Source organism: Canis aureus, chromosome 6 (assembly GCF_053574225.1).
Source record: "Canis aureus isolate CA01 chromosome 6, VMU_Caureus_v.1.0, whole genome shotgun sequence".
Lineage (NCBI taxonomy): Eukaryota > Metazoa > Chordata > Mammalia > Carnivora > Canidae > Canis > Canis aureus.
In genome coordinates, this window is record NC_135616.1 from 42,150,254 (window position 1) to 42,178,253 (window position 28,000).

General features: G+C 56.3%; 2 protein-coding genes and 1 long non-coding RNA gene across 6 annotated transcripts in view; 2 read left to right on the forward strand and 1 right to left on the reverse strand.

The window, feature by feature from the left end:
* EPHX1 (epoxide hydrolase 1) overlaps nucleotides 1–684 on the forward strand; it is a 32,627-nt gene extending 31,943 nt beyond the window's left edge. Inside the window, exon 9 of the mRNA XM_077901302.1 lies at nucleotides 237–684. Coding sequence (XP_077757428.1) covers nucleotides 237–438 — 202 coding nt within the window. The 3' untranslated portion in view covers nucleotides 439–684. The remainder of the gene's footprint in view (nucleotides 1–236) is intronic.
* TMEM63A (transmembrane protein 63A) lies at nucleotides 658–27,999 on the reverse strand. 3 transcript variants are annotated; one of them, XM_077901299.1, is made up of 23 exons: nucleotides 27,842–27,999; nucleotides 23,395–23,594; nucleotides 21,072–21,151; nucleotides 19,587–19,653; nucleotides 18,698–18,735; nucleotides 16,557–16,699; nucleotides 15,449–15,500; nucleotides 14,944–15,052; nucleotides 14,209–14,279; nucleotides 12,127–12,207; nucleotides 11,766–11,889; nucleotides 11,541–11,674; nucleotides 10,234–10,371; nucleotides 8,949–9,102; nucleotides 6,552–6,658; nucleotides 6,389–6,475; nucleotides 5,705–5,767; nucleotides 5,164–5,326; nucleotides 4,799–4,904; nucleotides 3,825–3,992; nucleotides 3,125–3,240; nucleotides 2,749–2,808; nucleotides 658–2,188 (listed from the first exon to the last, which is right to left on the reverse strand). In XM_077901299.1, exons 1-23 carry the CDS (start codon nucleotides 27,930–27,932, stop codon nucleotides 2,015–2,017), a joined length of 2,526 nt encoding a protein of 841 aa, XP_077757425.1. In that variant the 5' UTR covers nucleotides 27,933–27,999; the 3' UTR covers nucleotides 658–2,014. The 3 variants fall into 3 exon arrangements, with proteins under 3 accessions (XP_077757425.1, XP_077757426.1, XP_077757427.1); XM_077901300.1 differs by lacking the exon at nucleotides 27,842–27,999 and adding an exon at nucleotides 25,315–25,899; XM_077901301.1 differs by lacking the exon at nucleotides 27,842–27,999 and having other exon boundaries at nucleotides 23,328–23,467.
* LOC144315952 (uncharacterized) lies at nucleotides 18,937–27,697 on the forward strand. 2 transcript variants are annotated; one of them, XR_013381689.1, is made up of 6 exons: nucleotides 18,937–21,552; nucleotides 23,231–23,309; nucleotides 24,880–24,941; nucleotides 25,122–25,340; nucleotides 25,711–26,232; nucleotides 26,831–27,697. It is a non-coding gene; the product is annotated as an uncharacterized LOC144315952 (long non-coding RNA). The 2 variants fall into 2 exon arrangements; XR_013381688.1 differs by having other exon boundaries at nucleotides 25,711–27,697.
* Nucleotide 28,000: the final 1 nt, after the last annotated feature.

Consider the following 28,000-nt stretch of genomic DNA (forward strand, 5'->3'; position numbering starts at 1 on the left):
GGAGCTGGCTGGGGGTGTGAGAAGCTGCCCCGTCCCACTCAGCCATGTTCTCCAGAGAAGAAGGCCCCCAGTGGTTGGATTGGAGGGAGTGGTTAGAGCCCTGGGTCTGTCCTCCTCCTTACGGCTTCCTGTGGCTGGTGAACAGACCCCCACCCCATCCTGGAACCCCTGCTACGGGGCAAAGACGGGGACCAGGAGGCCACCTCACCCCTCACTGGGACCTCTGCCCCTTCTAGGATGAAGGTCTACGTGCCCACAGGCTTTGCTGCCTTCCCTTGTGAGTTAATACACGTGCCAGAAAAGTGGGTGAAGGCCAAGTATCCAAAACTCATCTCCTACTCCTACATGGCCCGTGGGGGCCACTTTGCCGCATTCGAGGAGCCAGAGCTGCTGGCACAGGACATCCGCAAGTTCGTGGGGCTTCTGGAGCTACGCTGATGCCCATGGGGACTGGCTGTCACCCTGGGGCTCCCTGGCCAACAACGTCTGCCCCTTTACCTGGAAGCCCCCACACCCCGCCTCCCGGCGCCGGCTCCCAAGGAGCAGGGAGGCTCCCAGTGTTCTCTTGGCAAAGATGTACACCCCCATGCCTGTCCCCTGCCCATGCCTGGACCCCATGCTCACTGCCAGCACCAGTGCTCCCACACACACAATCAATAATGATAAATGATTTTATTCCTAAAAGTGGCTGGGATCAGGTGACATATGCATGCCACAAGCCCACGTGGGGTTCCCCTCCCAGTGGAGCTGACAGGTCTGCAGTCTGGGTTGAGGAGGGGGCCGCCCTGCCCAACCCTTTCCTAGAAGGGCAAGACAGGCCCACAGAGCACCAAGATGCCACTGTACCCCCTCCCGGTGTCCTGGGCACCTCAGAGCATGGAGCAGGGCCTGAGGCTGGGCGACACTGGGGCGGGATCGCAGGGCCCTGAACCACACACCACTGGGTCCCTACAGGGTGGGCCCCCCACACGCACTGCTCCCTGTGCCTCTGGCATTCCCTGGAGGCAGCAGGAGGCTGCTTTTCCTGCAAATGCCCAGAACTGCATCCCAGTCTCCATCCTTGCAGGAAAAGAAAGGAAGGGGCCACCTGCCCTTCCAGCTGGGGTCACAGCCTAAGGGTGGTGCATGGCCCAGCTAGGCACAGATACCCCCTCCTTCTCCCCCTTTCCTGACCTGTTCCCCTGGCTCTGCTCTAGGAGGCCACCCCAACCTTGGAGGAAGCAGGCATATGCAGCCCTGCAGAGGCAAGAGAGGGTGGATCTCACCAGTCTGGCTGGTTAGGCACTTCATTAGTGGTCCTCATTGTCCCTACCTGCCACAGGGTGACCCTGATCCAGCCAGTGTCACTGGCAACATGAAACAAAAGGAGCCACCAGGTAGGCATGGAGGGTCGCGTGCAGCCAGGAGGGGTGTGGGGCCCCCCAGACGGGCCCATCACCTTCCTGTTCCCACAGTGGGTGCCCGGGATCGGCAGAGGAGGGCTGGAATGGACCCTGACCATCATCTGGACCCCATCTCCGGCCTGGCTCCACCGCAGGCTCTTTGGTTATCAGCTAGTTGAGTGTGTGCCTGGAGCTGGGTGGGCAGCGTCTGGGGCCTCCGAGGGGGGCCCCTCCACTGCTCCATTCTCCCTCGTACCTGATCTGGTCACCACACCAGCTGGGGCTACGGGTGTAATTCCAACACGTGATTTTGCTAAAAATCCCCAGGGAAGTTGTCCCAGCCACAGAACTGGACGTTTGTGCAGGAGGGAGACATAGAAGGGAGCAGGCCTCTGGCAAGCAGGTCGGAGGACAGGGCTGCATGACCCCCTCCTTGCTGCTGTGGCCGGGAAGGCCGCTGCTCACCACCCCATGGGAGTCCCAGCCTATCTTCCTCAGCCAAGGGCAGGAGCACCTTTCCAGTTCCATCCTTGGGGAGCAGTTGTGCTTAAAACAGGTGGAACGTAATCCTGGGCTTGGCTGCTTTCCCACCTGGGTCTCCTCTCCCGGCTCGGAGCCTGGCCTGGCCGCCCTCAGGCCTCCTGGTAGACAGGCGGCTCGCTGTCACTGTCCCCAGGGCCCTGGGCCGGGCACTGCCCTGGGACAGTCCCGCTGATGCTGTGGATGGCGCCGTAGGTCTGCTGCTGCTGTGGGGACAGGGCTGTTCTCTCCGAGGACAAGCCATTCAGAATCCGGGGCACATAGGGCTGCCAGAAAATGGGGGTCTGAGTGCTTGGAGCAGGGCCAGGCATGAGATTTCAGACCCAGTCCTCCACCCCACTCCCGCTACTCCTCCCCAGAGCCAGGCTAAGAAGGGGATTTGGGCCATCCACCTGCCATGCCTCCTCCCTTGTCTGCAGGGGCAGGTGTGCCTCCAGGGAATGAATCTTCTTTAAAACCTTCTCTGGGGCTGGACCAAGGACAGACACCCCTAAGAATGCCTGACCTGGGGGGGGGCGGGGGCTGGACAGAAGGGTGCTGTGACCTGGGTCTCTGGCCCAGGCCTGGCCCTGTCAGGTACCGTGGGGGCCTCACCCCGCAGGCATTCAACCTGCAGAGAACAAACAAGGGCCCAGAACTGAAACCAGGGGATGGGGCGGCATCTTGGCCAAAGGAACGCGGCTTCACCTCTGCAGGTGAAGCATCCCGAGGGCCTAGGGATTCCTTCTCGAAAGGACCACGGCTGCCACGTGATCAAGGGACTTCGGTCTCACCAGGAGCCTGGGAACCACTGAGGCTTGTTGCTCAGGGAAGAAGCAGAACGTACCGTGAAGGGTGCTGGCCTGGGGGCTTCTGCCTCACTTCCTTTGTCCCCTGAGTCTTCTGTCTGCAGACAACAGCACACATTTGTGATGAGAAACAAAACCGATTTTCCTGCACTAGCACCCTCCAAACAAACAGACTATTAACATTCAGGATGGCAGTACCAGCTGGCGCCAAGCTCCCGGCAGCAGAGGGTTGGGGGGTGGGCCTCCCGGGGAGCAGGGAAGGGGTGGGGAGGTGACACATGGCACAACTGCTGCGCCTGCCCCATGGGGAAACAAAATCTGGAGAGGGCGTGTGACGAGGTGGGCAGCGGACCTGCCACCTTCTCCCCTGGGCCACATGGGTGAATGGCTATGGGGGGACCCAGCTCCCTTCACCTTGTAGTTGTGAGGGCTCAGGTGCTTGAAGCATCCAAAGCAGGTGTAGGCCAGGCAGACCAGGATGGTGAGCAGCACGACCAGGAAGGTGAACACAGTGAGGGGGGCCTTCAGACCTGGGGACAGAGACAGGCCAGCCTTGCCAGTGGGGAAGAGGGGCTGCATGTGGCGCAGGATCTGTTTGTGACCTCTCCCACTGCAGGGAGGGTGTCTGTACCAGCCAGGAGTATCCAGGGGATCCCGTGGACCAGCTGCCTCCATCCCCAGTCAGATTCCAGGGCCTGGGACACCACATCCACCTGTCCACTTCCTTGCTGGGTTGGTGCCCTGGGCGAGGTAGGAGTGGGGCTCCCCCACCTGACGGGGCATGGTCACACCCCTTCTGATTTTTCCTTTGCACAAGAATGTAAGCTATGAGGACCCGGGCCTACCCACACCCCAAAGGGCAGCCTGGACCAGTGTGCCCATCTCTGGCTCAGCGCTGATAAGGGGGCTGCCTTCTCTGGAAGCTTCTCCACTAACGTGCCACCAGGGTCACCAGGGGCAGCTCTGGAGCCGAGCTGTCAGCCGGCCCTCCCCCAGCCACCACCCTCTGACTGGCCATCCAGGGGCGGGATCTGACCAGCTGCTGTGAAGGCCTCCTCCAGAGCTGCCTCCTGCCCCCAGCCCACACCCCACCGTGGCCGGGAGGTCCCCTCACCCAGACGCAAGAAGGAGAAGAAATAGAGCCAGAAGAGACACAAGATGGGGGCGGCCAAGGCCTGGTTCACAGCCGCCAAGTGGATCCTCTTCTCCAGCTTGGCCGGGAGGTAGGCAAAGTAGAGGTTGTGTCGGTCCACCATGTGTTTGAGCAGGATGTAGATGAGGCCTGCAGGGATGGGGCTGTGAGCGGCAAACCCGGAGGGCCCTTCACCTCCTTCCTCCTGGGACTGGCTCTGCTGCCCCACCGCAGGAAACCCAAAGAGGGCTAAACACACATCCCAGCTGCGGGTGTCCTCTCCCTGTCCCTGTCCCTGTAGCACACAGAAATTCTAGGATCATTCTGCAGAAAGAAGCTACTTTACACCCAGATGCTCAGACTCAACTATTTCTGGGACCTCCCCCACGAGCCCCCCACCATCCCACAAGGCTCCGGCTCTCCCTCCCTCCCCCACCCAAGCTGACCCATTACACCCAGTAGTCGGCAGATGCCCCACAGTCCTACCCCAGGGGCAGCATAGAAGGTGGGGTGCAGCCTCCTCTATGAAGTCATGTTCTTTAAAAAATTATTTTGTTTTTAAAGATTATTACCATACACTTTTTTAAATAGTTGAAGAACATACAGGGACAAGTGAAACCTCCTCCCACCCCTAAACCTCAGCAGGCACTGCCAACAGTCTCTTGGGTGTTCTGTTTCCTTCCAGAATCTTCCATCTCTCTGGAGTTCCTGATGCTTATTTTAGTGGCAGGACTTTGGTCTCTAAAGTCAAACAGTTCAAATCCTGCATCTACTCCTCACTAGTGTCACACTGAGGGCTTCCACACTGGAAGGGTGTGGGCAGGAGACTGCTTCATAGGCCAGCATTGCGTGTTAGGACTGAGAATCCAGGTGGTTCCGGAGGGTTGGCTGCAGGGACCACGGATGGAGGGAGAATCAGCCCCCTATCCCCCCAGGGCTGCTCTGGAGCCACTCACCGAACGGCGCAATGATGGGGCAGGTGATGCTGTAGGCCACGATGACGGTGAAGACACACAGCATCCACGCGTACATGGCTCCAAACTCAAACTGGAAGGCCTGGTTCTGGGCAGAGGGGAAAGGAGCTCACTCCAGGCAGCCAGGGCACAGACGAGGACGCTGGAAATGGGAGGCACACAGCTCCCCCCACCTCTTGGGAACCTTTCTGCCTCAGGCTCAACCAGGCTGAGGGTGCTGAGGACCAATGGCACAGTGACCCCCCCACCCTAAGCTTCGGGGTCAGCCTCTGGGCAACCCCACAGTGCAGAGGCTGGGGTCCCGGGAGGGAGTCTACACTCCAGCCATACCCGCCGCGCCGCCGTACCTGCTTGATGTTCCTGCGGTCGGCCGCGGTCTTGGCCATGATCATGCGGAAGGTGTAGAGGATCAGGCCCGGCAGCCGCAGCAGCTCCATGCCATTGCCGATGAAGGCCGAGGCGATGACGTAGTTCACAAAGAAGGCTCCCTGGTCAGGCAGGAAGACACACCTGGGGGGCCACCGGGGCGGGGGTGGTGGTGAGCTGAGGCCTAGGAGCCTCTCCCCCACCACCCTCTCCCTCAGGGAGCCTAATGATTCCTCTCCTCCCCGAGTGGCTCTGTTCTCAGGAATAAGTCTCAAAAAATGAACAAGACTCCACTACTGGAGTTTCAGCCTCAAAGATGAACCACATTTCTGCACACGCAGTGCAAAGCAGGTCAGCTCCACGGTGCCCACTGATGGTTCTGCTCGGCCTGGGAGGGACGCTGTGGGAATGCCAGGTCCAGGGGCCCCAGGAGGAGAGTACTGTCCCCTGCAGCCCCAGCCCAGCCCCGGGGGGACGTGCCCCTGGAATGCAGCTCTGAAACACAAGGTGGCTGATACTCACTCCAGCCTGATGGAGGCTTCTGAGGAAGTTTTGTCAAAGAGCCACCGGAAGAAAAAATCCAGACTGGAAGAAAGAAAGAAATGAACGCCATGAGAATTTATGTCCAGTGCTCTGCGTGATGCCTGCATGTTTTCATTCCTCTCTGCTCTGAACATCAGGCGGAAACTCCAGGTCCGAATTTCTTGTCTAAGATGCCACTTGCTCCATTTAACGAGCAGGGCAGCTTTGACAGCGACTCCTTCCCTTTTTTTTTTTTTTTTTTAATTTTTATTTATTTATGATAGTCACAGAGAGAGAGAGAGAGAGGCAGAGACACAGGCAGAGGGAGAAGCAGGCTCCATGCACCGGGAGCCTGATGTGGGATTTGATCCCGGGTCTCCAGGATCGCGCCCTGGGCCAAAGGCAGGCGCCAAACCGCTGCGCCACCCAGGGATCCCGACTCCTTCCCTTAAAAGATGGTCCTTGTCCTGAGCGGAAGGTCCATGCTAAGTTTTGTTTTCAAGCTTCTTTTAAAGGAAAAAAGACCCTATATCCAGAAAAATCAAGGAGCCCACACAAGAGCTCCCCAGGTGGGGTGATGGGGATTTGCACACACCCCCAAACTATCTCCCCTCTCCTGGGGACAGAGCTCTTCAGATCTAGCCCCCATGCTAATCTGGAGCACAAGGTGGAGGTGATGCGTACCTGGTGAGGCCCAGGGAGGGCAGGATTAGCACCATGAAGATTAAGAATATGTAGACCTTTGACATCATGATGCGGTTTTCTCCGGACCTGCAGGAAGCCACAGGTGAGTCCCCCGGGCCTCCAAGTATCCCAGGTGGCCCCAGGGATACCCCTGATCACTCACTTGGTCCAGTGAGACTCCAGCAGTGTAGAGTAGTACACGATGGTGGGGAGCAGAGCAGAGAAGGACCACAGCAAGAGGGTGGGGAAGAACTGGCTGATTACTGGGTCCTGGAAAACAAAGGCCACAGAGGAGAGACATGGGCATGGCCACATGGGGACCTCTTGGTCCTGCCTGCCCCCCCCGCCCAGAGCTGATGCTGGGCCTGGTACAGGGTAGGTATTCCAGAGCAGTGGTTGAAAAGGCTGTAACGGCACTTGGCAGGAAGACAGCTCTTTGGAGCAAAGGAAGGAACTTCACATATGGCTCATTTGCACGTGTCCTACTGACCACATCGATCACCCCCGGCCGCCTGATACAAACCTAATAGCAGATGCCGGAGGAGGTGGACACACCAAAGCCAGGCCTCCCTGGGGCAGCCGCCCGCTCAGCAACCGCTGGCCCAATAGGGGCCCAATCCCTTGTGCGCCTGCTGCACTCAGGACTGTCATCACACAAGCTGACCCACTACTACTTTCCCTGATAAAGTGAGTATAACAAGAGAGGAAATTTCTTTATTTAAGATTTTTCTTATTTATCTAAGAGATGCAGAGAGAGAGCAGGAGGAGAGGCAGAAGGAGCAGCAGGCTCCCCACTAAGCAGGGAGCCCAACGTGAGGCTCGATCCCAGGACCCTGAGATCATGACCTGAGCTGAAGGCAGAAAGACAGATGGATGCTTCACCAACTGAGCCACCCAGGTGCCCAAGGGAGAAAATTTCTTGAAAACTAAGTTGCATACTTCAGAAAGACTATAAAGGCCAATTTCTTAAAAATGCTACTGAATTAGAGGCACTGGGTGGCTCAGTCAGTTGGGCGTCTGACTCTTGATTTTGGCTCAGGTCACAATGTCGGGGTCATGACATCGAGCCCTGCATCACGCTCCATGCTCAGCAGGAAGTCTACTTGGGATTCTCTCTTTCTCTCCCTCTGCCCTTCCTCCCTGTGCTCCCCCTTTCTCTCAAGTAAATAAATCTTTTTAAAGAAATGTTACTAAGGGATGCCTGGGTGGCTCAGTGGTTGAGCATCTGCTGTCAGCTCAGATTGTGATCCCAGGGTCCTGGGATCGAGTCCCACATCAGGCTCCCCACGCAGGGAGCCTGCCTCCCCTTCTGTCTATGTCTCTACCTCTCTCTGTGTGTCTCTCATGAATAAATAAATAAAATCTTTTTAAAAAATAAAATAAATTTTAAAAATAAAATTAAATAAAAATGTCACTGAATTATATGACAGTAAATTAACTATAGAAGACCAAGGGGGGATCCCTGGGTGGTGCAGCAGTTTGGCGCCTGCCTTTGGCCCAGGGCATGATCCTGGAGACCCCGGATCGAATCCCACGTCGGGCTCCCGGGGCATGGAGCCTGCTTCTCCCTCTACCTATGTCTCTGCCTCTCTCTCTCTCTCTGTGACTATCATAAATAAATTTTTAAAAAATTAAAAAAAAAAAAAGAGGAAGAAGACCAAGTGACTGGAGATTCAGGAGAGATCTGTACTTAGAATGGCTCTGCAAGTTATCTGTAGATTCTCGCTTTATTTAAGAAACAAAAACTAGGGCATCTAGGTGGCCCAGTCAATGAAGCATCTGCCTTTGGCTCAGGTCATGATCTCAGGGTCCTGAGATCAAGCCCCACGTGGGACTCCCTGCTCAGCAGGGGATCTGCTTCTCCCTCTGCCTGCCCCTCCCCTTGCTCGTGTTTGTGCTCTCTCTCTCTCTCTCAAATAAATAAAAAATAAAATCTTAAAAAACAAAACAAAACTGGCTTATGGAGAACAGAAAAGGAGGGGTCCACTTAGCTGATCCACCCTCCAAAGAACAGGCCTTGACCATACACCCAAAGATTGGCAAAGGCATGAACAACATTTACAGGCTTTAAGTCTAAATAAAACTGCTTAATGTACACTATAGATTTTTTAATGATGTTTATTAACCTCTTAATAAACCTGTTTATTAAATCTGTTTACCAAATCATGTAAGAGAGCTTTGACCACATATTAGCTCATGAGCAGCCCTGTGAGGATGCTATGGCAGGTGTTCCAGTCCAGCTATCGGATGGAAATCGAGGCTCAGAATTCATCAGCAGGGAACAAACAGCAGAGCAAGGGCCAGGACCTCAGGCCCTCCAGCCCCATGTGCCTTCCCAGAGTGTGATTAACTGAACGCTTATTTATTGGAATAAATAAGAAAGATTTAGGATGATATTTCAGCAGAGCTAATTATGAGAAAACAATACCTTTTTAAGCAAATGCCAATTTAGGGAGTATTTAGCTATTCTGGATTTACCTAAGATTAAAAAAAAAATCATTTGGGGGCACCTAGGTGGCTCAGGTCATGATCTCAGAGTTCTGGGATCAAGCTCACTCACGTTCAGCTCATGGATGGGTTTGGTGACATTGAACTTGTCTATGGTGGACAGGATGATGGAGGGCGTGGTCAGGAAAAACAGTCCCACGAAGAGAGTGAAGTTGATGCCCAGCCACTGGAACCACCAGCGGAAGCCCTGGATGGAGAGGTTCTTCCTGCAGAGGGGAGGTCATGGCCAGCAGGCTTATCTCCCAAGCACCCGCCCCCAGAGTTGGTGGGTCCACAAGTCAAACTTAGGGCAGGAGACCAGCCCAAGGGCTCTGGCTGGGGTCTCATTTCGACCTCAGGAGTACAGGCAAGTGCTCTGTCTTGACCTTCAGGTCCAGTAATGTCAAGTTTGGGTCTCTCCAAAGGAAAAGAGACTGTTCACTGCTAACATGGCTCCCCAGTTACAGCCTGGGGACCAGAACCCACCAAAGAGATGCCATGAATACCTAGGCAGACAAAACAAGGCTATGAGCGGTACTCCCCAGCTATATCTGAAACTTTTGGTGACTGGTGACACATTCTTCCCAGCAGGGGCAAGGGCTGGATGCAGGGAGGGCAGGCAGGGGACGTAAGGGCCAGGGACAGACAGAGACAGCCTGTCCTGGCCTCTCATCCCACTGAGAACAGACAACAAACCACCAGAGTTTGATGAACACTGTGAAGTGAGGTGCAGAACCCTCAGAGGCCAAGCTAGAGCCAGTGGAGACAAGCACCCAAGGCTTGCTCCAGGAGGAGAGCGGAGGAGGGGTAAGGAAGAAACTGAGGCCAGCCTCTCTGGGGCCTCTGCTGGGGCTGCCCTCACCCCCCACATCATGCTCAAGTCTGGCCAATGGCCCCCTTGGACACAGCTCAGCTCGCCAGCCTGTCCCCCAGGCTAGACGGGGGAGGGGGAGGCCAACACCTGCCCTAAGGCTGCATGTGGGGAGACAAGGGCCAGGAGCCACGCCTGGCTGCTGGGCATTGCCACGGGGCTGGTCCTAATCCAAGTAACATACCCACTGGATTTCAAAGATGCTGAGTATGAAAAAGAGAAATATCACAACTAAAAAATAACTGATCACACATTGAAATGCTAATATTTTGGATGTTTTGGATTCACTGGAGCAAAGCATGGGGCATGGACACCCCCCTACACACACATCATGCCCCGCCCCACCCCACCAGCCCAGGCTCGGAGAGGAGCAGGGGCCGCCTACGGACCTCCCTGACTGCCAGATCCTGCTCGTGCTTCCAGGTGACAGGGCAGCCCCACCAGCCCTGGGGCCTCTCTCCCACCCCCGCCTGTCCTGGGGGCTCACCAGCAGATGTCCTCAGGGTAGGTGGCAAAAGTCACTGTCCATTTGGAAGTGCAGAGCTCTTTGCTGCAGGAAGACGGCTGGGGCTCCCCTTTGCACCGCAAGCTCTGACACTTGCAGGCATTGAAGTCTTTCAGGATGCTGCCAGGAAAAGCAGAGGTGGCCAGGGCCCGGACACAGAGGGGACCGCGTACAAACATGGGAGACAATACCCAGTGAGAGCAGGGCCCCAGGGCACAGGACCTTGGCTTTCTTATTAGTTTGTTACAGGTGATGCTAAGAAACATCGTGCCTGGCACACTGCAGGGAGGACTCCGTCTGAGCCCTAGAACAACCCGGCAAGCCAGGGAGGACTTCTGCTTTATGGAAAAAGAAACCAAGGCTCTCCCACTTGGGTTTGTGCTCCATCCGTCTGATGCTGCCTCCTACGCTGTTGCACAGCCTCACCCAACGCTCCTCCCTGGGCCATCCCCTCTGCCCGCCTAGCACGCTGGAGCTGTGGGCACACCCTGCAGCCGGCCAGGGCCTCACCGCCCTTTCCCTCACTCCTTTGCACTCTGACACCCTGCATCCCTCCCTAGGACGGCCACCCCAACCCCCACCCTCTCCATGTCCCCCACTCCTGACTCAGAACACCCTCTATCTATACGGACATCTCCCCCTTCTGGCTCCCACCTCACTGCAGGGTCTGCAGGGCACACCAGGGGGCTGTTCCTGGGTCCGCGCTGCCCACAGAGAAGGCAGGAGAAGGGGTGTCCATGTGGCTACCTGCTTTCCACAGCCCTCTCCCAACCCCAGGCCATGCTGTTCCCAAGGCAAGATGACACCGAGTACCCATGTGAGACTGCTATGGGAGCCCGAATGCACTCTGGAACCCTCCCCAGGCCTCAGCTTTGCAGCAGGGAGTGCCCTGAGTGCCCAGGGGTCTGTGTGTTTGTATGAAGATGGGAAGCCCAGGCACAGAAGAAGATCTGTGGTCCAGAGAGGATATCTGAAGGAGGGCGGCATCTATCCCGCTGGACAGAACACTGGACACAAAGCAACGGGATCCCCAGGGTGGCTAGTGAGAGCCCAATGGTAGGGTGAGGCCACATCAACCCAAGAGGGGCTCAGAAGAATCAGCCCTGGCCAGCTGTCACACAAACTCGGGCTGCGATGACAGAGGGAGTGTGGCCTCCCCAGCCACATCTGGGGAAAGAGGCGGAAATGCCCCCTGGCAAATCCTAGAGACGGATTCAGCAGTACCATGCATCCCCAGCAGGGATAGCAAGTCATCTGGAGGGGGGCCCCCCGCGCCCTGTCATACTCACTAGATGGCCATGGACTTCTCCTGGAAGGTGACGAAGGCCATCCCCAGGGGCTGCTCCTGGACACGGCATTCCTCCTCCGCGATCCTCTCCATCAGCCTGTCCTTCAAGCGCGTGTAGTAGGAGATGGCGTCCTCCTGCCAGGGGACAAACACGCCCTGGTGACAACACGGCCCTGGGTGCAGGTCGGGGACCCTGCGGTGTGCTCCTGCAGCGCTGGGCCCTCACCCACTCACAGCCCGGCACTTCACAGCAACAGAACTGGCCGCAGGTCTTGGGGTTGATAAGGGTCCACTGGCCTGTCTTCGCCTGCAGGTTGGTGTAATAGGTCAGGCTCTTCTCAGCCTTCTTCCTGTAGGGTGGAGGGGCAGGTGCAAATGTCAGCTAATCCTGTAGCACACACCCCACACTCACCCTCCCACCATCGGTGCCCACCAGACCCAGGAGTTCAGCTTTCTAAACAAGAAAGGGCAGAGCCACCCTCCTGCCTTCCCCACTGAGGGCTCCAGCCGCAGCCAGCAGGAAGGGGGGTCTCAGTGCAGGAAAAAATTGCTACCCAGCGGGCTACTCCCTGCCAGCCCCCACTTACCTCTCCTTGCACAGGTACATCAGCCTGGCCACGTTGTAGCACAGCTGGACATCCACCACCTCACACGTGGGATATGCGTCCCTGTGCCCAAAGACAGCCATTGGAAAAGAGAACGTCCCAGACAGGAGAGATGCCCAAGTCTCCAAGGCTACCTTGTGTGCCACCAGAGACCTCTTTTCTCTATGTCTTTTATCAGGGATTGCAGATCAGAAATTTTTTTTAAAAGACTTTATTTATTTGTTTATGAGAGACACACAGAGAGAGGCAGAGACACAGGCAGAGGGGGAAGGAGGTTCCCTGTGGGGAACCTGATGCGGGACTTGATCCCAGGACCCCGGGATCATGACCTGAGCCAAAGGCAGATGCTCAACTGCTGAGCCATCCAGGCATTTAAAAAATTTTTGAAATTTCATACAAAGAGACCTTTTTTAATAGCATGAAAGTAATTTTTTAAAGACTTTATTTATTTATTCATGAGAGAGAGGCAGAGACACAGGCAGAGGGAGAAGCAGGCTCCCTGCAGGGAGCCCGATGTGGGACTCGATCCCGGAACCCCAGGATCACGCCCTGAACCGAAGGCAGGCGCTAAACCGATAAGCCACCCAGGCGTCCAATAGCATGAAAGTAATTGCCTGAAAGTGACAAGTTTATACTCTCTGGGCTTTAAATCAACAGGCGCTTCTGACAAGGGATGAACCATTGGCACCATCCTCCACCCACCCAAAGGAAGAGAGTTATCTGAGATGAGAGTTATCTTTTCCAGATGAGGAAAATAAAGGTCAGAGAGGCTATATGACTTGTGCCCCAGGCCACACAGCTAGTGGCTGTCTGAGCCCTGATATGAATCCAGGCAGCCCAGTGCCAGGACCCATGCCCGGAGCCACCACATGATGTTCCCTCCCAAGACACACAAAATCCCCACTGACTACATGACAGGAACCACTCTGGGTACATCTTAGTGAGAGAGACAAAACCTACAGATAAGTCAGTCACTCATTTAAACAGCACCCCAGCGTAAGCATCCCAGCCACAAGACAAATGCCCATGTCGGTCCCCAGGGATTGCAGTCGTGTGCATCAAAATTGCCCCCTCAAATGGGATGGCTCTGATCCAGTGTCTGTATGGGAAGGAGGGGGCTTTTTTCTTTAAGGTATACATTAAATAAAACAACTGTTTCCAAACATCGCCTGCCAGGTACCTTGGGGAGCCATTTCAAGGAACCGAGAAAAAGCATGCCAGTATCTGGCATTTATGTAAAAGGATATTTCTAAAATACTTGGAGTTTCTGAGGATTTAGTCAATAAACTGTAAACATTCATATTATAACTGTGTATATGCATCATCTGCTTAGCAAGCATTCTTCACAGATAGCTCCAAGTTACACCATCCTCAACCCCAAGTCCGCACTACAGGGTAGCGACTGCTGCGCCGGTGGGGAGTGAAGACAGAAGCCTCGGCGCCCTTGCCTGCAGCCCACAGGGTCCAGGGGCACCTGCTCTGCCCCACCCACCCCACTGCTGATGCTCCATCCTGCATACCCTTCCTCCCTCCTCCATCTGAAAGCCCTCCTCCCACCCCCACCTCCACCTTCAGGAGTCCTGGGTGCAAGTGCTCAGCAGGGACTGTCCCGGGAAGGAGGTCCCACCAGGAGAGCTTGGACTCGCTGAATGGTGAGCTCTATGAGGACAGGGCTCCGGACCCAGGTGCTTACTCAAGAGACACCTGTGAGTAGATAGATGAGCAGCCCCAGGCCTTCCCCTTCAGGGACCAGCTCTGTCTGGGGCATCAGGCTCAGCACAGCTGATGCTGAGAAGCCCAGGCCAGATCATCTTCCATGTGCTCTCAAGACATTTATTTGCACCTACACCCTGGCCTGTACTCCAGCTACTGTGGTCACACGGCGTAGTGTGGTGGCTTAGAGAGGACAGGCCACCTGGCCAGAACCCTTCTATAACACCAGCACCGATTCGATGCTTGTGTGGCAGGGCCAAGCCCCTCTTGAGGTCTCTGGGTGCCCAAGCAGAAGACAGAGTGCTGCCCTAAGGCACTTGTCCCACCCAGAGGGGCCACAGCCCTGCTCACCGGAAGTGGCTCTCCACAGCCTCCTTTTTGGTGTCCTTGGGAAAGCCCGTGATGAACAGGGTCCGCCGCACCTGCCAGAGAAACGCACCAGGAAGAGAAGTCACCAGGGCAAGCCAGTCTGCAGGTGGGCCCAGCCTTCCCACCCTGTTCAAGTCTCCCCAGAGAAAACAGTGAAAACTCGGAAGGCTCAGGTGTTCTCCTCCTGCAGCCTGGCAGAGAGAGAGCCCTGATGGATGTCATTCACGTAGCATCATCTTCCAGACTATACAAAGAATACACTTCCAAAGCAATTCTGTGAGCCTCCCTTGCATGACAAGAAAGGGAGAAGGAACCCAGAGAGGGTGAGTGACTCAAATGGTGTCACACAGCAGATCAGAGGAAGACTCAGGCCTGGAACCAACTCACAGAATCTCCTCCTCTCCCATCAAGCTGTGGGTTGCAAAGACAGAGAGCTGCTGGCTCTCCATCCGAACTTCTGAAAAGGTACTCAGAATCAGTGACTATAAGCCCAAACCCCACAAATTTAAGGGCTAGTGGACAAAACAGAGGGGAAAAAATCCACAGTCTAAAATAATCAGAAATTTTTAAAAAAAACATAACATCATCTTTGAGTACAAACATGCCAACTGGATTCCACAGAGACCTCTCTGGAAGATCACTGCTCCTGGATCCCAGCCCGTAGGCCTGGGGCACCACTCGGCTCTTGCTCCCACCTGCACCCCCAGCCTCGCTTACCAGGCTCTCCTCCTTGTACAGGATGGACTGGGTGTGATGCCGCATGAAGCCCACGGTGAGGATGAGGTAAAGGACAGCGAAGATGGTGTGCAGCCAGAGGAGGTCATTGCTGGGGGGGGAAACTAGCTGCCATCAGGGCTGGGCTCCTGAGCTGGGGTGGGGGTGCAAGGCTGGGTACCCCTCCCAGTGCTGAGCTGGGGGCCAATGGCTCCATCCCAGCAGATGCCTCCAACAGAGGTCTCATGGCCCGGCTCCTGTAGAGCGGGCATCATCTTGACAGATGGACCCTGCCCCACGGGACCCTCTGGATCTCCTAGGACCCCCAGCAAAAGAGTCGCTGCCTGGGCCATGTCTGTGCCCACAGCCGGGCCACAGGTGCTGGCTGCGGAGGGACCCTCGGACATCAGCCTGCTCGAGTGGGCTATCTGGCCAAGCCCAGGCTCTGGAACCCACTTTCCCCTTGCTCCCACCATCAGCACCCTCACAGCCCCCTCCCCACACTCACTCTGTCTGCAGGTTTGCTATTGTGGTCCTCCCAAAACTGTAAGGGTCTTTATCTGCAGAGAAGCAAGATAACGTAGTACCAGGGTCAGGTTAGGGAAGGGGGGTGCGGTATGGCAAGCCAAGGGGTGTGATCCCAGACCAGTCAGAGGACCTGACCATCCATCCGGTCATCTCAGAGCTCCACCAACCAAGGCCTCTGCTCTACCCAGCAACTTCCCAACCCACCACGTGGGTAAGTCAACACTTGAATTCCTCCTGCTTTGAAATCCTTGTGACATTCCTTGAGAAATCTAAAATCATAATAAGCTGGTCCCAAAAGCAAGTTGGGAATCTCAGGGCATAGAAGTGGGTTCCTGAGGCACCTGGCTGGCTCAGTCAGCAGAGCATGGGACTCTTGATCTTGGGGTCGTGAGTGTGAGCCCCACAGTGGGTGGATAGATTACTTTAAAAAATTTTTTTCTTTTAAATTAAGGGACACCTGGGTGGCTCAGTGGTTAAGCATCTGCCTTTGGCTCAGGTCGTGATCCCAGGGTCCCAGGATTGAGTCCGGCAACGGTTTCCCTTCAGTGAGCTTGCTTCTCCCTCTGCCTATGTCTCTGCCTCACTCTGTGTGTCTCTCATGAATAAATAAATAATATCTTTTAAAAAAGATTAGTTTAAAAAATAAGAAGAAAAAAACCCAGCGGATTCATGGCATTTTGGAAGCTGGCTTCCAACAGTTGCTTAGAAACATTGTTCTCCACTCTGATTTTGACTTTGAGCATCATAGACATCTTCCAGATCCACTAATTATGGCCTCCTGATTGGGTGGGGGCTGGACAGTGTAAAATACTCTCCGAAAGCCCTTGATTCTACATATCTTGGGGCTTTATTCCTCTTACTTAGATAGAATCAGAAATGGACATTGGGGGCCCTGGCTCTCGGCCCCGGTGAGGATGGGTTCTTCTCCAGACCTTCAGACAGAGGGGACGTTCTGAGAGTCACCCCAAGGACTCCTCATGTCTGACTCTGAGCGGGAGTCCTGGGGTTCTGCTCTACCTCACTGAGCCCCGTTCCCTGGGGCTGCAGCTTTGCCCGGGCCCAAGTCAGACAGGACAAGGGGTCATTACCCAGCAAGTCACCCGAGAGGTTGACAGGCAGGATGACGCACAGGGACAAGCAGCTGACCACCACCAGCAGGAAGATGATGTGTCTCTGGAAGGACAGGTAGTGGATGGCGTCCTCCCCACACCACTCCAGGATCTGGTCATCGCTGGCCAAGACACGCACATGGAATGTCAGTGAGCAGCCAGTAAAAGGCCAGGCCTCAGGTGACCTCGCTTAGTCCTCAGGACCGTGCAGGGAGGCAGGTGCTAATCCCACCCCCACCACTTTAGAGGTGAGGACACAGAGGCAGAGCCCGAGTTTCCAGTCACACAACTTGTGAGGCCAGAGCTAGGATGGGGACCCCTGAGCCTGGCCCCACTGAGGACCCCCACACCAGGCTCCCTGGGAGCTGCCGTTTCTGGAGACATCTGTGCGGGGGCAGGACGTGGATGCTCAGTTACCCCGAAGCCCCTACCTGCTGCTGGGAATAAACAAAGCCACTGACAACAGGGCTGCTGGGGCTCTTCTGCCAGGCTCACAGCCCCCACTCTTTCTCCGGGCTCCCCACCCCCGGGGCAAGCTTTGAGGCAGAGTGGGAGCCAGCACTTCCAGCATTCCGGGGCTAGGGCCATCCTGCTGCCCCCCTTCTCCCTGTGTCCTGCAGGGTGGGGGGGCCCCACAGAGGCTCCACCCTTTCCTGGGGGCCATATTTGGAAGCTTCAGCTAGCTTGGGGACCGGAAAATTCTAGAGGCTGACAGCCAGACTTCCATGCCACAAAGGCAGAAGAGGGATGTCCTTCTTTCCCTCTCCTGACAGGGAGGTGCGCTGGGCGTCCGGCTTCCAGAAGGTGGGAACAAGCAGTGATGAAGACTCAAACCAATGAATGAGCAATTGTCATCCACGGTGTTTCTGGGGACACACCTCTGACTTCCCAATCTGGCTGGGAATGGCAATCCTAAGGAACCTGTGGGGACCCTTTGAATGGTGGTTGGAATGTTGGCCGGGAGCAGCTGTTAGAATTTAATCATAGCCTCAAAAAAGTCCAAGTGCTGTCCTTTCTGCAACAGGAACAGAAGACGAGAAAAACATGGGGAGTGGAGATGGGAAAATACGGCTGACACAGCATTGCAGTGACAAAGCAGGATCCGCAGCGGTCCCTGCTATAGCCCCCCTTATGAAAATTCATGTCCATGGGGTGGGGGGGTCTGGAGGGGACACAGGACAGTGAAAACAGGGTGCAGGGAGAGACCAGCCACAGAGCAGATCTGCTACCCGCCTTTGTGGGTTACCATGGAAATGATGAGTCAGTGTCTGGCACTGCCCCACCCGGTTCTGGGGGGTGCGGTCCCGAGCCCAGGGGCAGGGGTGTGGCCTGAGCCCCACCCAGTGTGGCCACAGAGTAGCCAAACAACAGGCCCTGGGCATCTCTTGGGGGCAGGGTTCCAGGTGACCTCAAGAACCTTACTGGTTCTTTCCCCTACGTGATGGACTTTTTGCGCAGAGTATATGTGACTTCCAGCATCAGGAGGAAATGCCTCCTGGTGGCACAATTTTGCAGTGGCAGAGAAGGGTGGGGTGGCAAATCCACCTCTCCCACCATGTCATTCCGGGCCCCCTTTTATAGTGGAAACTGAGACCCAGAGTGAGGGACCCAGCATCCCATAACTGCCGGACATCACTAATCCTAAGAGGTCCTTCTCGTATCTTGGCACCTCTGAAAGGTGCTCCCTATGATCACAGCTGATCCTAGCTTGATCGGATTTCTCTCTGCAGGCCTCCCATTTTAAAAACAAGGCAACCTTTAACCCAATGAGGTGAATGCACTAAAGCACCATCTTTTCTCCTCTATGCACTAAATCAGATACAGAAGCCTTCCCGGAAGAGCCTCCTTTGAGGGGGTGCCCATCATCCTTGCCTAGAGCACCAAAAAAAAAAAAAAAAATCAGCTTTAGTTAGCTTGTGCAGGTGCTGTCTGGGCCCCCCTAATGTCAGCCCCCCCCACTGCTTTGGGCCCGATCTGAGAAGCAGCTAAGAGACCTCATCTTGCAGTCAGGCGTTTTGGCTCTTTCTTCCTCGCTGACCAAACACGCAGAAAACCCACCCAGACAAAGACAGACACACAGACACGCCCCCACTCACACGGGCTCCCCGAGCTGTACTCACTGCAGGCGGAAGATGGCAGTCAGCCAGGGGCAGCATCCCTGGAAATGCAGAGATGGGGGATGAGCCTTGAACATCTTTGTCTTTGGGAGGCAGATGGGATCGCGATATTAAACAACCATCTGACCTCCCGTGGTGTAAAAGCACTACTTCTGTCCTAAGTTCAGCAAGCTACCGCATGTCCCCGAAGTGACAGTCTCCACGCTCCCATTTATGACACGCACCCTGTGCCTGGAATTCTGGTAAAAACCTCTCAAGCTCTGACAATCTGTGGAAACATACAGGCTCCGGAGGCAAATCCTGAACTTGAATAAAGAGCTCAGGGCAGCTGTGGAGAAGCTGCTGTGGGTTGCTATCTGGACATCCCAAATCACTGGCTGAGACATGGGGCAGACGCAGGGAAACGGGTGAGACAGTCCCCCCAGGGTGTGTATATGGAGGAAGAGTGTGCCTGTAGCGTCTACTGTCCGTCGTGTCTCTTACACATAATACTCCCTAAAGCCAGGCTGTCCCTCCACCCCTGGCTGGAGACACACTACTTTTGGTCATCACGTGTTCAGGGTGATGGGCTCCTGCCTACATCTAGCTCAAGCCAGCAGGCAAGCCAACAAAGAACTGTCCCACTTGGCCCTGAGTGTGATCATAGCAACAGGCGCCGGGACCACAGGGATTCAGGAGCCCTCTGCCTGAGAGTTGATCCTGTCGCACACCCTGGACACCCCCAGCTGCATCTTCCCTGCAGGACATCCCAAGTCCAGGTGGCACAGGGAAGAGCTCTCATCAACGCTCACCACTCAGGACACAGCGTACGGAAGCAGCCGCTCAACAGGTGCACAGCTGCCCTCCCCCACCCCCACCCAGCCAGAGCCACACCTGCCCCTTAGATACCAACCAGCTCGCTTTCAAAATCTTGTTGCCCGAAAGAGGAAGACGATGACAATCTCTGGAATCTGGACTCACTAGAAACACAAAAGGGAAGAGTGACAGGAAATTATTTTTAAAAGTCCAAAACCCGATGTCCAATGTCAGGTATCTTGCCACCTCTTAGAGCTCCAGACCAAAGCTACTGGCACTCCTCCAAGTCTGGCACAAAATGTAACAGTTCGTGAAACATGCAGACAAGGGCAATGACCACTACATGTAGGGATGTAACACTACATCACAAGGGACAAGTGGCAAGGGGTCGGCATCAGCAGATCGTCTCTGTGCCCTGCACCCTGGGGCCTCAGCACCCCAATGCATCTATCTAAAGTGACTTCAGAGTTCAATGTCTGCAATACATTTCTCAATGTGTTAAACAAAACTTAGAACAAAGGCTGTATTTTATCCAATCTACAATTCCACTGGTTGTAAGGGACATAACTATTTTGTTTTAAAGATTTCATTTATTTCTTTGAGAGAGAGAGCACAAACAGGGGGAGGGGGAGGGGCAGAAGGAGAAGGAGACTCCCCACTGAGCAGGGAGTCCAACGTGGGACTCGATCTCAGGACCCCAAGATCATGACCTGAGCTGAAGGCAGATGCTTCACCGACTGAGCCACCCAGGCACCCCAAGGGACAGAAGTATTTTATTTATTTGCTTCTGCAAATGCCAGAACTGAGGCTTTGAGGAAGGAAGGTGCTTTTACAGGCCCAGTCCCTCCCACACAGTATGCATTTCAACACGGCAGCAGCCCCTAGAGCAAAAGTGGCAGGTGTCGCAGGGTGAGCACCAGAGGAGGCCCAGGTGGAGCAACCTGGCACACGTGGCTTTCCCTGATGGCTTCCTATTCTGCATCTTACACAAGATCCGGGCTGTGTGACAACAGCTGGGGTTGGAAACACCAGTATGCAGACCTAGAATACACCCCCTTCCGGGGTCATGAGCCGAGAGCCAGCAGAGCCAGGAGAGGTACGGCCAAGGGGGTCTCCATTCTGCCACAGACTCACCTGATGCTGGCTTAGGGAGGGCCATCAGCCTACACCAACCGGGAGCAAGGACAAGGGCCTCTCCCTATGGCCCTACCACCCTTCCTAACCCTTCTTGCCTCCTCCCCAACCCCAAAGTAGCACATTTCAAAGAAGAGACACTTGAAAATATTCAAGGTGAGAAAGAAAACTGGCATCATTTGCAGGCAATACTGACAGCTCCACATACGGAAAGCAATCAGGTCTCCTCCAGAGCCTGAAACCAACAAGGTTCCAGCCACGGCCAGGCCAAGGCCACGGCCCAAGGGCAGCACTTCTGGCACTGGCTTGGCTCACTCAGTGAGCGCAATCTAGTGTCAGCATCACGTGTGGGCCGCCAGCCTGTCCCAGTCTCTCTCTCTCTCTCTCTCTCTCATACACACACACACACACACACACACACACACTCGAGGTGATGTGTCTTTGTTACCTGTCTGCTTCTGACACCAGGGCAATACGGCCATAATCCCAGAATTTCCTTCTTATGATGGAAAACACGAATATTAAACACTAAAAGGAGAAAAGAAACCAAGGACAAGCATCTCAGGTGACTTCTAATTAGAGAGTCAGCGATCTTAGAGACTTGCCTAAACTCAATGGGGCTAGAAGGGCCCAGAGAGGGTGCTGAGCTGCCCATGGCCACACAGCTGCATGGTTGGATGCTCTGCTCACCTCATTCGCTAGCGCCTGTCGCAGGCCACCCATGCTGCGCTAAGCTTGCCCTGGCGCTCTTCTTGTCAAGCACATTGCCCTGTTCTTCGCTCTCAGGGCGGCATCAACAGACGCGACCTTCCGCAGCCCTGATCAGCCTTCTGCTGCTCCCAAGCAGGAAGGCAAGATCTGGCCTCATAGCTGCCCTGGGGACCAGCCTCCTTCTTCACTTTACACAAACTTGCATTTTTAATTACAAGGTAGCAGAGCAGCGCCCCCCCCCCCCCGCCCCCCAGGCAGAGCCAGAGGTGGTGAGACCCTTACTTGGTGTTTGGTTGTCCTGGAGGCAAACCCTGTGGATGCCAGTGTGGAGCGAAGCCCACCAAGGACCACCAGGTCCAGCGGGCTCGGCCTCCACAAGCTGGGACCTTTAGCCTATCTAACCCTCCCTTAGCTCTAAACTCTGTAAATTCTAGATCTCTCCTCCCTCCCCATACCTCTGCCCTGGCCTGGCCGGTCCTCAGCCCTGGTCCCACCTCTCCTCACTCCCCAGACAGGCTCCCTCCCTTCCAGATTCAGGGACCTAAGAGAGGCCATTTCTCATTAGCACATCCCCACCACGTCCCCAGGCAGGAACTGAGCTTTTCAGTGTGGTTTTTGTGTCCCTCAAGGGAATCCAGAAGGCCAGAACCCCAGAGGGACTGCGTTCCTGTTCCCTGAGGAATGCCCTCAAGATGGGTGGGGAAGTTAGTGATGTTTCCAGAAGCAGGTGACTCATGTCTTGGGGTAAACCTGCCTGCCCTCCTGCCCTGCTGCTCCTTCTCGGGGTGTGGACACCTCCCACGCACTCATGTTTGCCAGTTCCCAAGTGTACCCCAGAATATCCAGTGATGAATACCCACCGCCGCCAGCATAGTGCCCTGGAGAGTGACTCTCTCTTCAGCCAACCCCGCTGCAGCCTCGACCACCTCCTCCTCCAGACCACCCACCTAGGCCCACGCCCACGCTGTCCTGGGCCCCTCCTCCAGTAATCCCAGCAACCCTCTAGACCACCACCCCGCTCCTCTGCTGCCCCTACCCACTGAGGCTGCTGTAGGTGCCCGTGTCCTCAACCTACAAGTGGGTTTCTGCTCCAAGACAAGAATCCTTTCTCACAGACACAAGATGAGTGGTATGCGGGTTCCCACAGCAGCCCACAAAGCGCCACAGTGTAGCCACCATGGACATCTGAATCCTGGATAGAACTCCCTCTTCCTTCCCAGGAATAATTTTCCACTAGCTACTTATATTTATACCCGCCTCTTTCTCTCAATCTGGGCCTAGGGCCCTCCTGCCATGCCAGTCCCATTTCTCAGGCCTGCCCAAGCCCAGCCTCTGGCCCAAAGCAGGGCATCTATACCCTCCACCCCCATCCCACCCCATTTACTCAGCTGATGTGTGTTACCCATGGGGAGAAGGCATCAGGACATGGGCCAGCCACAGGCAGGCAAAGGAAGGTGGCCTTACCCCACTACCTCCCACCTGGCCAAAGGCGAGTCAGCACAGGGGAGAAAAATAGTGTACTTCCAACTAGGGGGGGTGTTCGGGAACAAGGAGGTCTACACTAAAGAGAGGCCACTGAGTGGATCAGCTCTGAGTAAGGTGGGCCTCTTCCGAGGTCTGTCCTATTCTCTATGTCTGATCCCTCCAAATGCCCAGGACCCAGTGGGGACAGAAGGTTACATTTCTAAGCCGGGAGGTGTGGGATGCTCTAATTCAAGCCCACACCTTCCATTCATACCTCCTGTCCCTGTGGACTGCACCCTTCCCACTAGCCCATGACATGACAGGCCAACTCCGCGGTCATGCTCATCATCAAAGAGACAGCTAAGTGGGCCCTTTAGCACAGTTTGATCTCTGAAAATCCCAGGGGTAGGAATTATGAGCTCCATTTTACAGAGCAGAAGCCTGAAGCCCATATGAGCAGTGACACACACAGTGACAGCAGGAAAGCAGCAGAGTTGGCATTTACACTCAGGTATGCCTGGCTCCTCACCTGACTTCCCCAGAAGGCCCGGGGATGGTGGGGTGAGGGGGAGGACATGATTCAGGAGGGGTCTCACCAGGAAGCAGCTGACGTCGATGAGCAGGACGGTGGGGATGCCCCCGAAGGTGATGCCCTGGAGCACGGTGCTGTTTTTGGCCGAGTTGTAGCAGTAGGAGTCGTTGGGCTGATCCCCGATGCCCAGCCGCTCACGCATGGACACGGCCTTGGACTGCCACAGCTCCAGCGACGGGCGGTGGGTCATCGTGCCTGTCCTCCCTGGAGAGCAAACCCGGCAGACGCTCAAGGCTTGGACCCCCCTGCAGCTCCCCCAGCCTGCACTGGCAGCGCCTAAGGTGGGAGCGGCAGCGAGAATCAGGGAGGGACAGACGCCAGGCCCCAAGCGCCTGGCAGAGCCTACGAGAATAGGTCCATTGTGGGGACAGTCCCAAGGGTCAGCTGGGTGGGTGGAGGGCTCGTCCCGGACATGGCTGGCAGCCTCCCCAGCGCGAGGGAGCAGGAAGGAGAGCCAGGGTGCCAGAGCTCCTCCTGCCTTGGGGACAGCTGCTGAGAGGGTCATCTGTGGGAGCCCCTGGGGGCTCTGAGGGCAGGCAGGGACAGACCAGGGGAGACAAAGGGGAGGAAAAAAACCCGGGAAGGAGCAAAAAAGAAAGGACATCCAAGTTGACAAGGATGGCTGATCCCCTGGAGCCACAGAGGAGCCCCCGCCCCCACTGCTCCTGGCATGTCCAGCTGGGACAACAGACACGGGCCTTCCACCCACTTGGAGCCGAGGCCCAGGGGTGTAACAGCCTGCCCAAGACTGCAGGCTCGTCAGGGCAGCATCGGCTCTCAGCCCCAGCCCCTTCCCTGTCCTGCACGGTGACACACACACATGAGTTCTGGGCAGCCAGAGAAGGCAAAGGGGGTGGGAGGGCAGTGGAAGAGGATGGAAAGGAGGGAGGGGGCTCCTCAGGGCCCCCCGAAGCACACTCCCAGCTCTGTCCTCTCACCCCCACCCTCCTGGGTATCCTCGGTCTACTGGAAGATCCAGCATTTCCAAAGCAAATATCACTCCCAGCTGGTTGTTGACCTTTCCTTTCGGAGGCGCCTGGCACCCCCGAGAAGCTGATGGAAATCTCCAGTGTTTGTCTCCTGGCACCAAAGGCCCCAGAGTTAATGGCCAGGCTCTGGCCCCCTCCTCATGCCACCTGAGGCTGGAGAGCCAGCAGACACACTGGGCAACCCGACCTCAAGCTCCCCACTCCCCGCATCTGGCTAAACTTTTTGTCAGGGGAGTCGCTACATCTGATATTTCTGTTTCCTTTTTCTTTCTAAGATTGTATTTATTCATTTATTTCTTTGAGAGAGAGAGAGAGCACACGTGCATGCACATGAGGGGGGAGCAGAAGGAGAGACTCTCAAGCAGACTCCTCCCTAATTGCAGAGTGGGGCGCAGGGCTCAGTCTCACGATCCTGAGATCACAACCTGAGCCAAAATCAAAGTCAGACACTTTGAGCCACCCAGGTGCCCCTAGCTCTGAATATTTCTAACCTGTTATAGGAACAAGAGTCTTGAGGGCAAGAAAAGGCACAGACAACCCAACCTGGTGTTTGGACTACCTGGTAATGCCGCTGGGGTGTGTATGGGGGGCGGGGTTGCCACTTCTGAGCCCTGGGGCTGGCTGGCTGGGGACAGTCTCACACACATACGCCAAGACATGAAGGAAAGGGGTGGGGGTGGCAGGTCCAAGGGCATGGGAGGATTCCCCAGAAGGCTGAGTCACTTTTTCACCCCTCTAAGAGACTTGGCAATGGCTGGAGTAAGTGATGCCAGAGCCATGGAGTCGGTGGTTCTGAACAGAGCAGACGACCTCTGAGAGACAGTTCTTGTTGGTTTCCCTGCTTTAAATGTCACCCAGCGGCACCATCCCAACAGAAGGGCCCGGCCTGACTCTCTGCGGCCAGCTCCCGCCCCTCCTCCCCGCTCCACACTCACCAGATGCCAGGAAGGAAAAACTGTGGGTGAGTCCCCTGGAGAGGTCCTCAGTTGGAGCCGGTTCCGGCTCCGGCTCCGGCAAAGACAGGGGCAGCCCTAGCCACCTCCCAAGACGCCTCGGGCCTGCTACTCATTTCCTGCAGGGCTTTCCTGACCCCGGGAACACAGAGCACCAGCCTTTACAGGCTTCTCTAGGGAAGACAGACGGTCAGAGTCCCCGGGAGCTGCCTTTCTCAGTTGGGCACACTGCCCTGTGCTCACACCTGCCCTAAGTCTCTGAACTCAGACACCCACGTGGAGTCTCTGGTTCTTCCCAGGGCGATCCCCCACCCTCCTCTCTCCCTCAGCTCCCCGAACTGGTTCTGGGCGCTCCTAACTCCTCTTCTCTGACTCCAGGCACTGCTGGAGCCGGGGAGTGTCCACTCCCAAGAGTGAGCTGGCTGTGGGCTCCAGAAAAGCCTCTGAGTTCAGGATCTCCTCTGGGTCCCAAGGGCAGCTGCCATCCGAGGACTAGATTCAGGAAAAGGGACACAGCAGAACAAGCAAGGGAGGCTTGAAAAGTGACGTGGGAAGAAAAAAGTCATCCTCATAAAATGCCCACAGAGGGAGCACTGTCCCTGGAAGGGAGAGGCTGAGCTCTAGAAGAGCAGAGCCCCCCCACCCACCAGGAAGTACCTGTGACCCCTCCCTCTACACCCTCCAGCTCCAGACACGCCTCTACAGGACTCTCCTCCGGCCAAACAGGCTCCTCCCAGTGGCTTTACGAAGTTGGAAAGAACTCCCGAGGTCACCCAGCAAATACTGCCGGCCTGGGAGGGAGCCTCGGGGTGCCTGCAGGGTCAGCCCCTTCCAGGGGAGGCACCCATGTGAGGGCAGAGCTTTAGAGGCCTGCCCCGCCTCTCCAGACTTCCAGCTCAGGTGTGAACTGTCCCTGGCCATACACACATGGTGTCCAAAATCTGCTGAAGCCTCGCGGTCCCCCCAGGCCCAGCACCCCCAACCCCCCATCCCCAGCATGTTCCAGAACAGACAAGCTCTGATGCGGCAGCTGGGAGCACAGCCACCCCAGGGCAGCTGGCTCAGTGGCAGAAACCAGCAAGCAGGCCCTGTGGCCCTGGGGGAGCCCTGGCTTCAACCACCCGCAGTCCTCCCTTATTTGTAGTTACGCTTATGCAAATGCCTTATTTGTGCCTTCTGGAGAACGCTCTAGTAGCTTAAAGGTAGGAGCCACAGAAGCACTGTGGGGCCCTGCAGCCAGTGGAGCAGGCACCCCGGAATCTGGTCCCGGCCTCTGGGAGGGAAGGCCGAGGCCCCTGCAAGCTCTAACCCGCCGGCCTGAGTTGGCAGGAAGGACTAGCCCCTGACCAGCAGCGCACACCTGACCGTCGTCACCTTCCTTCCAGAAAGGCTAGCCGACTGTTGCAGGGGGGAGCGTGAGCACCGTCGGTTCTTGTAGGAAGGCCCCCTACAAATTCAGGGTATCTTTACCACAGATCTTCCGATTTTCTTACAACAGCAAGACCACAAGCAGTTCCGGCCCTGCTGCCACAGGAGCTAAATGGGATCTTCCAGATGCAGGAGGTGGTTGCGAAGTGAACACGACGTTCTCAAAGCACCGCCAGACTTTTCAAAAGCTCCTGGCTTTTATTTTAAGTCACTCCTCCAGCTAACGGAGGACTCCATCCGACGCTCCCACTGTCAGAGCCCGTTCAAGAGAGACCTTTGCCCCAACACCAGGCAAACAAGACGCCATGTGAGCAGGAAAGGGAGCCCTGCTTCTGTTGGCATCCTCTGGGGGCACCCAGGGCTCCAACAGGTGCGGGGGGCGGGGGAGAGGGGGACAAACTCGGTGGGACAGGACACCTGGAGGGAAAGGGGGAAACCCTGGTTGCGCAGTAAAGCTGACAGGGAGTCTGTCCCCATCCCCCGTGAGTGTCTTCAGCCCTGCAGGAGCCAGCGCCCCAAGGAGCCCGCAGCGCCCTCCACAGCCCCCTGCGACGCAGGCAGGGATGGGTGAGCACGGACCCTGGGCCCTGGCACCCAGTCACACAACTTGGCAGTCACTTGGTCCACTGCACCGGGCATTCCTGCCCTTGAGGACACTACCTGCAGCCGAAGGGGAAGGCCACCCCACCCCCCAGTCTCAGGTAGCCAGTCTTCTCAGGTCCCCAACCCCAGTGGCTCTGGTTTCTGGGCAGAGCTGTCCTCACCCTTCCGGAAGCCCTGGGCTCCCCAGGCCCGGGCAGGGGTCACCGCCGGGCAGTCCCAGCGGCTTCCACCTTCCACCTGTCCCCCAGCGCAAGGCACCCAAGCGCCAGCCCCTTCCCAGTCCTGCGGGGCCCAGGGTCCGCGAAGGAAGTGCCCCCCCTTCCCAGGGCTGGGAGGTCGGGCTCCGGGGACAGGTCCCGAGGGGAAGGAAGGGCCCAGAAGGGGAGAAGAGGGGGAGGGGGGGCAGGGAGGCTCGGAGGGGGAGTCCGGGAAGGCTGCGGGGCCGCACGGACCCCTGCTCCCACCCCTTCCCCTCTACCTGCAGTCTGGCATCCGGCTCCACCTGGCCGCCCGGGAGGCGCCCCACCACTTAAAACTTGCAAAGTGAAACTCCAGCGCCTCCCGCACATGCGCAGAGCCACGCGCCGCCGGCCCAATTCTCCGCTGTGACCAGCGCCCCACGGCCCTCACCTCGCGC